The sequence below is a fragment of the Ceratotherium simum genome, chromosome X (genome assembly GCF_057802395.1).
Source record: "Ceratotherium simum simum isolate JZ-2026a chromosome X, ASM5780239v1, whole genome shotgun sequence".
Taxonomy (NCBI): domain Eukaryota; kingdom Metazoa; phylum Chordata; class Mammalia; order Perissodactyla; family Rhinocerotidae; genus Ceratotherium; species Ceratotherium simum.
Genome location: NC_141940.1, coordinates 75,664,767 through 75,677,711, shown reverse-complemented (window position 1 = coordinate 75,677,711; position 12,945 = coordinate 75,664,767). Strand labels below are relative to the sequence as shown.

At 39.9% G+C, this 12,945-nt stretch overlaps 1 protein-coding gene across 1 annotated transcript in view; it reads left to right on the top strand.

Annotated features, from left to right (window-relative positions):
- YIPF6 (Yip1 domain family member 6) overlaps positions 1-6,854 on the top strand; it is a 146,623-nt gene extending 139,769 nt beyond the window's left edge. Inside the window, exon 7 of the mRNA XM_087426889.1 lies at positions 6,787-6,854. Within this exon, the coding sequence (XP_087283015.1) occupies positions 6,787-6,791 (5 nt within the window). The 3' untranslated portion in view covers positions 6,792-6,854. The remainder of the gene's footprint in view (positions 1-6,786) is intronic.
- Positions 6,855-12,945: the final 6,091 nt, after the last annotated feature.

The window sequence follows — 12,945 nt, the reverse complement described above, 5'->3', positions numbered from 1 at the left end:
TGCTTGGTATTATTTCAATATTCTTAAATTTATTGAGACTTGTTTTGTGGCCTAATATGTGATCTATCCTGGAGAATGTTCCATGTCCATTCAAAAAGAATATGTATTCTGCAGTTTTTGGATGGAATGTTCTGTATATATCTGCTAAGTCCATCTGGTCTAATGTATCATTTACAGCCAATGATTCCTTATTGATCTTGTCTTTGGATGATCTATCCATCAATGTAAGTGGAGTCTTAAAGTCCTCTACTATTATTATGTTACTGTCAATTTCTCCTTTCATGCCTGTTAATAATTGCTTTATATATTTAGGTGCTCCTATGTTGGGTGTACATATATTTACAAGTGTTATGTCCTCTTATTGGATTGATCCCTTTATCATTATGTAGTGCCCTTCTTTGTCTCTTGTTACAGTTTTTGTTTTAAAGTCTATTTTGTCTGATATGAGTATTGCTACCCCAGCTTTCTTTTCATTGCCATTTGCATGGAGTATCTATTTCCATCCTTTCACTTTCAGCTTGTGAGTGTCTTTAGGTCTGAAGTGTGTCTCTTGTATGCAGCATACATATGAGTCTTGTTTTTTATCCATTCAGCCACCATACGTCTTTTGATTGGGGCATTTAGTCCACTGACATTTTAAGTAGCTATTGATAAGAATGTACTTATTGCCATTTTGTTATGTTTTTTCTGGGTGTTTTAATAGTTCTCTGTTCCTTTCTTCCTCTCTTGCTCTCTTACCTTGTAGTTTGATGACTTTCTTTAGTATTATGTTTGGGTTCCTTTCTGTTAATTTTTTATGTATTTATTATAGGCTTCTGCTTTGTGGTTATCATGAGGTTCATATATAGAAATCTATATAAATAGCAATCTATATTAAGTTGATGGTCTCTCACGTTTGACCCCTTACTGAAAGCCCTACTCTTTTACACCCCTCCACCCACATGTTATGTTTTTGATATCATATGTAACCTCATTTTTGTGTCTGTGTATCCCTTAACTTCTCATCATGGAAATAGATAATTTTAGTACTTTTGTACTTTGAACTTCATATTAGCTTCATAGCTGGCTGATCTGCTACCTTTACTGTATGTTTGCCTTTACCAGTGATTTTTTTTTCTTTGATAATTGTCTTATTCCTATTTGTGGTCCTTTCTTTTCCACTTAAAAAAGTCCCTTTAGCATTTCTTATAAGGCCAGTTTAGTGGTGGTGAACTGCTTAAATTTTTACTTGTCTGGAAGATTCTTTATCTCTCCTTCCATTCTGAATGATAACCTGCCGAGTAGAGTATTCTTGGCTTTAGGTTTTTTTCCTTTCAGCACTTCAAATATATCATGCCACTCCCTTCTAGCCTGTAAGGTTTCTGCTGAGAAGTCAACTGATAGCCTTATGGGGTTTCCTCTGTATGTAACTTGTGGCCTTTCTCTTGCAGCTTTTTGGATTCTCTCTTTATCTTTAATTCTTGACATTTTAATCATAACGTGTCTTGGTGTGGGCATCTTTGGGTTTATCTTGTTTGGTGCTCTCTGTGCTTCCTGTACCTGGATGTCTGTTTGCTTCCTTAGGTTAGGAAGTTTTCAGCTATTATTCTTCAGATAGATTCTCTGCTCGTTGTGTCTCTCTTCTCCTTCTGGGACACTAGATAATATATATTATATAATATATGATACATAATATAATATGGATGTTAATGTGCTTGTTGTTATCCCAGAGGTCCCTTAGACTGTCCTTGTTCTTTTTAATTCTTTTTTCTGTTCAGCTTGGGTGATTTCTTTTAGTCTTTCATCCTGCTCACTGATCCACTCTTCTGTATCATCTACTCTGCTATTGACTCCCTCTAGTGAATTTTTCATTTCCTTTATTGTATTCTTCATTTCTGATTGGCCTTTTTATTTTCCAATTCTTTGCTGAAGTTCTCACTGTGTTTATCTATTCTTCTCCCAAGATCAGTAGCATCCTTATGCCTATTAGTTTGTACTCTTTATCAGGTAGATTGTTTACCTCTGTTTCATTTAGTTCTTTTTCTGAAGATTTGTTCTGTTCCCTTATTTGGAACATATTCCTTTGTCTCCTCATTTTTCCTCTTTTTCTGTGCTTATATCTATGTATTATGTAGGTCAGCTACATCTCCTGATCTTGGAGATGCCTTATGAGGCCCAGCAATGTGCTTCCCTCTCGTCACCAGTTCCAAATGTTCCAGGAGTGTCCCCTGTGTGGGCTATGTGTGTCCTTCTGTTGTGGCAGGGTTGCTTTTGCTGCAGGTGCATGGGAAGGCTAAGCTGTCCCCTTGGCTGGCTGGTTGTAAGCTTCAGCTGTGTGTGGCTGCTACAGTCCCTTTAGTCACTGTATTGGGCAGGGGGGAGCCCCATCACAGTTGGCTGCAAGGTCTAATAGCGCATACCTGCTGCTGTTTTGCTGTTAAGTGAGTAGGCCCCCAGTATGTCTGGTTGCTGGCCTCAGGGCCACACAACTTCTGCAGTTGTCAGCTCTCTTAGGAGTGCAGCTGGGTGGGGCCAGCCACAGGCATGGCAGCACACAATTGTTTCAGGTGTTGGAAGGTGTGGCAGATCCCCTATGTGGCTGTTTGAGAAGCACAAGTCTGCTGCAGTTGACAAGCTCCGCCATTTGTCGGCCTACACACCCCTTCAATGCAATCCTGCCCTGTGTGCACACTCCACCCCAGCGACGTGGGACCCAGTTGCCCCACTGCAGATGTCCCACACACCCCACATATGTGGGTCCACAAGTTGCCTGAAGGCTTGCTGGTGGGCGTGGCCAGTCCCTAGTGCAGACTGGCTGTCTTGGCTGAGCTGGATTAAATCAGTGCTCTAGCAGGCAGGGCAAACCCCTGTGCTAACATGCCAGAGGAGGAACTCCCATGGCAGCTGCCAGTGTCAGTGTCAACATACCTGTACTAGGTCACAATAATGGCTGCTGCCAATGTTTCACTGCCTGGGGAGGTGGGCCCAGCCACCTCCTGCCTCACTGAGATGTGCCAAGAGCCTATCGAGTGAGTCTCTTTCACCAAAGGACTGTGCACCTTTCTTTCTGGTGAGTTTGTGTTGCTGTCTGAAATGGGTGGATTTGTGCATGGGCCCTTTAAGAGCAGGCTTTTCTTTCTCTTATGTTCGATAGCTTTTCTGCGGGTATTCCCTGTTGTTTTTAACAGCCAGCAAAGCCAGATATTATGGCAGTTGTCTCAGTCATGCTGAGTTCAAAAGCTGCTTATTGTGGCAAATCTCTCCCATCAGACCCCCTGCTCCTCCAGGAAAAGCTTTGTACCTTAAGATTGCTCCCAGCCATGAAGCACTGTGGCTGGAATGTGGTTTTTTCCTCTCCAAAAAGGTATTTCTGCCTCTTCCACCTCAGTCAGCACTGTCCCTTGTTATGGGGGTTCTTTTTATCCAGTTTCCGGTTCTCTCTCTGGGGTAATTGTTCCAAGTGTAGTTGTAAATTTTTGTGTCCATGGGAAGAGGTGAGTTCAGAGCCTTCCTATGCCACCATCTTCCCAGTAATCCTGATACCCCAGTTTAGACTCACAATCCAAAGGCTTTTTTCCAACATTCATCTTCCAGCAGCCTCTCACATTGCTGACAATCCCTTCTTTCTTGACACTTGATTACTCTGTGAGCTATATGATACAGCTTCATGTGACTGAGTTTTCCTCCCACTTCTTTGCTTATGCCTTCTCTGTACTCTTTGGGATCTTCTCTTGCTGTCCCTCAATATTGTTGTTAAAATATGTCAGTTTTGATGCTGGGTAGATGTGGAAAGTGAGGCTGAAGACAGGGGTGTTGAAAGTTTGTATACAGAAGAGCTAACCCCTCTCTGTAGGAAGTAACTCTCCACTCCTGGTTTCTAGGAGAAGGAATTTCCTAACCACTACTGTCCTCTTCTCACAACTCTAATTGGTGATTTTGGAAGGAGAAACCAGGCAAGTAAGTCTAGCCCCTTCCTCTCCTCCTTTTCTTGGGAGGGGCCTGCCCACAGAGGAGGTATACTCTCAATGGGTCTCCACCATGCAGCCACCTTAGAAGAACAGGCCCTGCCCTTATGGTGAGGCCTGGGATGGTCCAGCACTGCAGACAACTGAGTAGGTAAACGTCTCTAATTCTGGGCTTCAGTATTAGGAAACAAATTTGGCCTTAATGTATGCCATGTTCTAATTTCAGCTTTGTGGGTATAAAGATGATATTTTGCTGTCCATATGCCTTTCTCCTTTGTCTCATTTATCAGTTGGTTTAGAACTTAGGCAGGGAAGACATGTACCAGTATTTGAGCTCTACTACCCTGTCACCCTCCAACAACTTCTTCACTCTCATTCTCGGCAGTCAGTCTACCCTTTGACCAAAAAATTGGAGCATTTTTCTCTAAAGAAATTGATAAACTCCAGAAAAAAATACCTTCATATTCTGACATTTTGGGGTTTCCTAGTATATTGTCCAGCTTATCACTCAGTCATCCTAAACTGAAGCCTGCCAGCCAACAATCCCCTTTCACCAGCTCCCAACCAGATTTTTAAAATTTTTATTTTTGAATTACTTCAGATTTACAGAAAAGTTGCAGAAATACTAAAAGAATTCCTGTATACCCTTCACTCACATTCCCAAAAGTGTTAACATTTTATCATATTTGCTTTGTCTCATCTTATCTACCTGTCTATATCTACTTATCTGTCTCTGTCTATCTATCTATCTATCTATCTATCTATCTATCTATCTATACATAATTTTTAAACGATTTGAGAAGAAGTTGCAGGCATGATGCCCCTTTTCTCTTAAATACTTTTTTTTTTTGTGAGGAAGATCAACCCTGAGCTAATATCCATGCCAATCCTCCTCTTTTTTTTTTTCGCTGAGGAAGACTGCCCTGAGGTAACATCTATTGCCAATCCTCCTCCTTTTTTTCCCTTTTTCTCCCCAAAGCCCCAGTAGATAGTTGTATGTCATAGTTGCACATCCTTCTAGTTGCTGTATGTGGGACGCAGCCTCAGCATGGCCGGACAAGCGGTGCGTTGGTGTGCCCCTGCGATCCAAATCCGGGCTGCCAGTAGCAGAGCACACGCTGTTAACGGCTAAGCCATGGGGCCAGCTCTTCTCTTAAATACTTAAGTGTCAATTTCTTAAGAACAAAGACATTCCCTTACATAACCACAGTATACTCATCAAAATCATGAAATTAACATTGGTATAATGCTATTGTCAAATCTATAAGCCTGATTCAGAATTCACCAATTGACTCACTAATATATTTATAGCAAAATAAATTATTTGCGGGTCCAGGATCCAATCCAATCTCCTTTAATCTGGGTCAGTTCCCTCATCTTTCTTTCTCTTTCTTGACATGGCCTTGACATTTTTGGAGAGGACAGACCATTTATTTTGTAGAATGAATACTCCTTACTTTTAATTTGCCTGATGTTTCCTCAGGATTAGATTTGAGTTATGCATTCTTATCAAACATACTACAGAGGTGATGTTTTATCCTTCTCACTGCCTCATATCATCAGGTGTGTGATGTCTATTTGTCCCATTACTGATAATGTTCACTTTAATCACCTGGGTAAAGTGGCGTTTGCCAAGTCTGTCCACTGTAAAGTTGCTACATTTCCCTTTGTATTAATAACTGTCTTGTGAGGAGATACTTTGAGACTATGTAAATATCCTGTTTCTCATCAAACTTTTACCCACTAGTTTTAGCATTCATTGATGATTCTTGCCTGAAACAATCATTACTATGGTGGTTGCCCAACAGCAATTTTCTAATTCCAACATTTCTTCTACATTTATTAGTTGGTGTTCTACTATAAGGAAGAGCTTTTCTGTCTCCATTTATGCATTAATTTATTTATATCAGCATAGACACTTGAATTCTTATTTATTTTGTGGGTTATATTCTGTTACTTGCATTATTTATTTTGATACTCAAATTGTCCCGGATTTGACCAGTAGGAGCCCCTTCAAAGTGGCTCCTGTGTCTTTTGGACATGTCCCCAACATTCTTTGAGCATGTCCTTACTTTTTGGCATACCAAGATGTTCCAGGCTCATCTTGTATTCTCTTTGCTCCAGCCCGGAAACTGGCCGTTTCTTCATTTTTAATGGACGATGGTACAAAACCAATACACACATAGCTCTCAGAGGATGGAGCTAGACTAAATGCAGATATAGACATATAGAGGTACATTAAAAACCATACTGATACCTCCAATTCCAATCCAGCACCACGTGGTTCATTCTAACCATCTTTCTTTTCATATTTGTAACTCCCTTCTTTAACAGTGAAAATCTTGGCTCCCATTTTCCACAATATATTTACTTATGTACTCAATCCTAGAACCCACGTAAAGTAGTTTTGGAGATGATAAATCATACCACTGCAAAATCAAACCAGCTAACTAGAGTTTGAAATTTGCTTATATTTCCTTTTTGTCTTTAGCTTGAGGGTATACAAGTCAAAATGCTGTGTTTAAAAGTTACTTAGGTTGGTTCTTTATTTTCCTCTTCAGTGAAGTTATGTTATTCATTTGAAATATAGTTTATTTGTTTCTGTTTGTATTTCATTTTTGGCTTTCCTTCATCCTTGTTGATTTTATTTATTCTTAACCAGATTCTTAATGCCCTATAATAAAATATGAATGGAAAATCAAGGAACCCCAGACACATGATGAATGTTTCCAACACTAAATATAGAGAACAGATAAACAGGAAAAAAAAAAGATCATTTTGGAAGAAACAGTAAAAATTCAGGGAATTGGAAGTGAACTTAAACTCTGATTTGTCTTTTCAGAGTGATTCAAGAAGAATGGATTTAGAAAATAAAAGCAGATTAATAAGGAAAAAAATCAGAGAATGAGAGAGCTCCTGGAATTTAAAAATATATTCTCAAATTAAAAAAAAAAATCAATGGAGGAATTGGTGGACAAGTCAAGAAAATCTCCCAGACAGGAGAATGAAAAGACAAAGGTAAAGAAAACATAGGAGAAAAAAAATAAGAGGCATAAAAGAATCAATCCAAGAGACACATCGTCCAAATAATAAGGATAACATAAGAGGAGAGAAAGTGTAGAGGCAGAAAATTATCAGAGAAATAATTCAAAAGATTTTTCCCAGAGCCAAAGGACATGAGTCTCTAAATTGTTTTTTTGTTTTTTAATTTTTATTTATTTTTTAATTTTATTGAGGTCACATTGGTTTATAACATTGTGTAAATTTCAGGTGTACATCATTAAATTTTGGCTTCTGTATAGACTGCATCGTCTTCACCATCAAAAGTCTAGTTTCCATCCGTCACCATACAAATGTACCCTTTTACCCCTTTAGCCCTCCCCTACTCCCTTCCCCTCTAGTAACCACCAATCTGGTCTCCTTATCTATGTATTTGTTTATTTATCTTCCACATATGAGTGAAATCATATGTTACTTGTCTTTCTCTGTCTGATGAGTCTCTAAATTGAAAGAGTACAATAAATGTTCTCCCAAGGACTGAAAAGGAGCCCCATGCCTAATCACAGTATGATAAAATCTTAAAACATTAAAGAGAAAGAGGAGATCCTAAAAGCTTTCAGAGTAAAAATCAGGTCACATACAAAGGAATAAGAATCAGATTAACCTTAGACTTCTTATCAAAAAGCTTTGCATTTTAGAAGACAATGAAGCAATACCGTGAAATAATCATGAGACAATGTTTTCAACCAATAATTCTATACCAACAAAACTACAAGTATGATAGTAGAAAAAAAAAAAGACATATTCAGACTGTCAAGGACTCATAAAATTAAGCTCCCACACACTTTTTTATTGGGAAATTCCTTGAGGATGTGCTCCACCAAATGTGGGACTACCCCAAGAAAGTGTAAACAGTAGAACATACCTAGGAAAACCTTGAAGTTCCAGGATGATGAAAACTGTGTATCTGGCCTACTGACCAACCAATCCACATAGAAGCAGGAAGATGACCTCTGATTCCAGGAGGAAGAACTCTGAAAAAAAAGTAACTGGTTAGAATACCTAATATGATGCAGAGTTTGAAGAAAATTATTGAGAATATGATGAAAATAAGTTAAAAAATGAAAGGAAGATAAAGTCAATTACAAACACCAGGATAAAACAAAAATTTATACAAGAAAGAAAATGTAATTATAGTATACTACTTGGCTCTTCAGTGAACAATATTTATAAAGAAACAATGATGTTAAGTTTATTGCTTTTCAACTTTTCAAATTAGCATGATTTTGTTACCTATCCTTTAGTAAACATTGTGTTGTACATGAAAGTTAAGTTTGAGAATTCCCACTTATATAGACAGCCCTCAACAACATGCAGCTTCAGCAAGACGCATTCTTTTTTTAGAGTAAATTTGTAATGGTTCAGAATCATTCAGAATTCTTTGAGCTCACTTCAGGTGAAGTTTGTGTTTCTAACTCCTGCAGTTTATTCCTAAATTCATACTGTATGTTTGAAATAAACAACAATATCACTGTGATTATTTTTTTTCCTTTCTAGTCTGTTTATTTATTCATCCATTCATTCATTCCTTTTAATGACCATGTTGTTTTAGGTTTTTTTTTTTTTTTTAATTTTTTGTTTATTGCAGTAACATTGGTTTATAACATTGTATAAATTTCAGGTGTACATCATTCTACTTCTATTTCTGCATAGATTACATCATGTTCACCACCCAAATATTAATTACAACCCATAACCACACACATGTGCCTAATTATCCCTTTCGCCCTCCTCCCTCCCCTCTTCCCCTCTGGTAACCACCAATCCAATCTGTCTCTATGTGTTTGTTTGTTGTTGTTATTATCTACTACTTAATGAGTGAGATCATACTGTATTTGACATTCTCCCTCTGACTTATTTCACTTTGCATAATACCCTCAATGTCCATCCATGCTGTGATTATTAATAAAGCTTCGGCCAAAGAAAATTTCCACTCTGCATTTCCTTTCTGGCCATTATTATCATAATTTTTAGTGAAAAATTTTTAAATAAGGGCGAGAGGTGTCAAAAATGATCCTCCCTTACCCTTTCCTTCAGATTTACTCCCAACTTTTGCCATCTGTACTTTAATTTTTACATTGATAATTTTTTTTTATAATTTTATTTTTTTGTTTTTCCCCCAAAGCCCCAGTAGACAGTTGTATGTCATAGTTGCACATCCTTCTAGTTGCTGCATGTGGGACGCGGCCTCAACATGGCGGGACAAGTGGTGTGTCGGTGGGCGCCCGGGATCCCAACCCGGCCGCCAGCAGCGGAGCGCGTGCACTTAACCGCTAAGCCACAGGGCCGGCCCCTACATTGATAATTTTTATATTGATAATATTTATACCATTTCTACTTTGTTCTAAATGTACACTTGTCTCCTGTGCTGTTTCCTTCCTGCTTAACTTGGGGAAGGGAGAATGGTGGTACAGAATTCCTGGAACAAGAAGCCTGCAAAAAGATTTGAAAAAGCTCAGGCAAGTCACTTGGTCTTTCAGCTTAGCCAAGGGAAAGACCCTCTCCATTTCCTCAGCATGTTTGTTTCAGAATGGGTCCTGGGATTCATGACCAGACTCTCCCTTCCTCCTTCATCCCTCCAAATATAAATGCACCCCCTGGAGGGCTGGTTCAGGAGACTAAGAGTGGGCCCCTGGGGGCAGCAGCAGGGCCCAGTAAGGTGAGTCTTCAGGGTACTTCTCCTTTTGTATGTCAGCCAGGAGCAGGGCTAAGAGATTCATTGGACCTTGCCCCAGTTCTGTCCCACCTCCCTGCGAGTAGACACACGTATATACCAAAAGATGTGCCACATCTCACAAAAGTGACTCCTTTATACTATTCACCACATACTTTTCACATACATTATCACTATGTCTCAACATGGCAACATGGTGTGTATTTTTACCCTTATTTTATACATGAGGAAACTGAAGCTCAGAGAGGTGAGCGGCAGAGCTGGGATAATACGCCCAAGGCCACACGAACTTGATTCCAGGTTCCAAGGACAGAGAGAGATTCTTACTATATGGTTTGCTGGAGCTGTCTGTGAGCCACTGCCACTCCCTCCATATGAGAATTCTCATCCTATGGTGTAAATTAGGGAGCTTGGGTCTGTGGAGATGGCTCCAGGCTGGGGCTGTGGGTCTGTATCCCTCCTCCTTTCCTCTCTTTCCTGTTGATCAGCTCTGGGTCTGGCTCTTACACTCTGAAATTGAAAGCAGGGTAGAAAACTTGGAATGGGAAACAAATCATGGAAAAAAGCTAAAAACTGTCCAAAAGTCAGCATTCCTTTATGGGTAAACAAAATGGAATGGTCTGATGGTTACACAAGATGGCATTAAGTGTAAAATAATTGACCGCAATGTGAAATGCCATTTTGAAAAATTCCAGATGAGGAATAAAAACAAGACAGTCTCAAATGGATTCAAAATTCCAAAAGGTTAGAAAGTGGAAGACTCTGTGAAGCATGTTTCTCTTTCTTTTTCTCCCCCTACCAGGAGCTTTCCAGCAATCTTCTCTTCTAGTTAACACTGAGCAATGAGAAAGACTACTTTAAAAGGTGTTGCCTGTTTTGTTATGCAAAAGGAATGTCTAGGAGACCAGAATAGAATTATAGAATGAGCCATGTCTTGAATCCATAAGACCTGGATTTGAGCCCCAGCTCCTCCATTAACCTGCTTTTTCAGCCAGGTCAGTTCTCTCTGGGCCATCATTTTCTTATTTATAAAATGGGAGTGACAGGGGACGATGTTAAACTCCTTCCTGGTTCTGTGGACCATGCTCAGTCTTGTCTCTCTCCTCTCAGGAGTGTAGTCTCCTTGTTACAAAATGGGAGCATAGGGCTACATTACCTGGAAGGGCTCTTCCAGTTCTCCCATTTGGTATCTGAGATGAGAAGACACTCCTGGCTCACCTGTCCCCTTCTCTAGCTCCCCACATTAGGCCCCACACTGGATACTCTGTCCTTAAAGCTGAGGGAGTATCCCAGAAGAATGGTGTGTGTGAGTGTCCAGGCAAAGAAGGGAGGAGGAATTATGGCAGGGTAGGGGAAATGCAGAATCGAGAGGAAGAGAGATGGGTTCAAATTTCAGCTCTACCACTTCCCAACTGTTGTGATTTTAAGCAAGTTACATAACCTTTTTGAGCCTTACTTTACTTACTGTCAAAACGTGGATAATATCTTCTACCTTGTGGGATGTTGTAAAGATCAAGTGAAAGAAGATATGTGAAAGGGCTTAAAACAGTGTTATATTGCTCTACAAATATCACTTATGGTCCAGCCTGATAGTCAGCGAGTTCACACTGGTATAGGGTCCATTCTGATTGGCCGGAGCTTATGCCACAGCAGTTGTGAAGTATTTTGAGTATTACTCCTTGGTGGTTATTATTATTATTATTACCCAGGGTTTCTAGAAGGCCAGTCCTCTTAGAAAAATCTGGAAGACTCTCCTCCCCAGGCCCTGGAGAGTCACACCTCAGCTAGTCCTTGTTCCTTTCTAGGTGGCTTGTTCAGATATAAGTGAAGAGCAATTGTGGGGCATGTGTGCTCCTTTGAGTTCTGCAGTTATCAGGCGGTTCCTAACAGAGCTAGGTTGGAGCATGGCAAACCATGGTCATAGGTGAGCTATGATGAACATCCTGAACAGACAAGTTGAAAAGACATCTAAGAGTGTGATGAAGACAAATTATGGAATGGTTTTCCATAGAAGTCTTGGTGAATAGAAGTCCCACTTACTTGTACTTGAGCAAATGCCATGTTCCTTCCATGGAGAGAGGGACTGCCATGCTCCTCAAACTTAACTGTGCATAGGAATCACCTGGGGATCATGTTAAAATGCAGGTTCTGATTCAAAGGTCTGTGATGGAGCCTGAGACTCTGCATTTCTAACAAGCCCCTAGACTATTCAAGGAACAATTGGCTAGATGACCTCATTGGGATCATGTGCCCTAAGATGATTAGTTCTCTCTGGAACAAGGGGCTGACTGCTATACTTTGTTTCTCTACTTTGATTCCAAGTCAGAACATGGTGATGAGGAGAAAAGGGAGAGGGACCTACTCTGGCCAAGGAATTGGTGGCAGAGGTACAGCATGAGTGGACTGAAGTCCTGTAATGACCTCTCCTATCCATAGAACCCTCCCCTTTCCTGATTTTTGAGGGTCTCAATGAGCATGGGCTAAAGCAGGGCATTCAGAGAAATGAATAATTTACCATCTCACCCACCAGCTGGCTTGGTTAGTTCATTCGTTTCCTCATTCATTCACTAATCCATCTAAGCACCCATTCACTCAGTAAACTAAGTCCCTGCTCTGTGCCAAGCCTTGTGATGAGCACATTTATTCATAAATAAATCGGATATAGCCTCATTCCTCAAGGGGCTCACAGTCTAATGGGAGAGATAGACACATAAATAAATTGCAATTCAGTGTGATACATTTTATGATAAAATACGAGCAAGATGAAATAGATTCATGAAGGAGGGATGTTTGCCATTTCTGGGTATAAGCTGATGGTTAAAAAGGCTTCATAGGGAAGAAGGTGACGGTTAAGAAAGGACTTGGCGTATAAGTGTTTGTCATGCAGATACGGTGGAGAATGCATTCCAGACAGAAGAACCAGGTTGCACAAAGGCATATACTAGTGTGTTCAGGCAAAAATAAGTTGTTGAATATGGTGTATTAGTTAAGATGTTTTCAATTGCGAGTAAGTGGATATCCAACTAAAAGTATCACGAACACATGAACAATAACTGGTTTATTATGTCACGCGACAAGAAGTCCAAAGGAAGGTGGTTCCCAGGTAGGGTCAGTGGTTTGATGTTGTCAACAAGGACCCAGAAGTTTTCTTATGCATCTGCTGTATCATCCTTGGTTTGTCAACAACATCTCTCTTCTGGATTGCAAGATGGTTATTGCATCACATGCAGGTACAACAACATCCAGTGAAGAAGAAGAGGACCACTT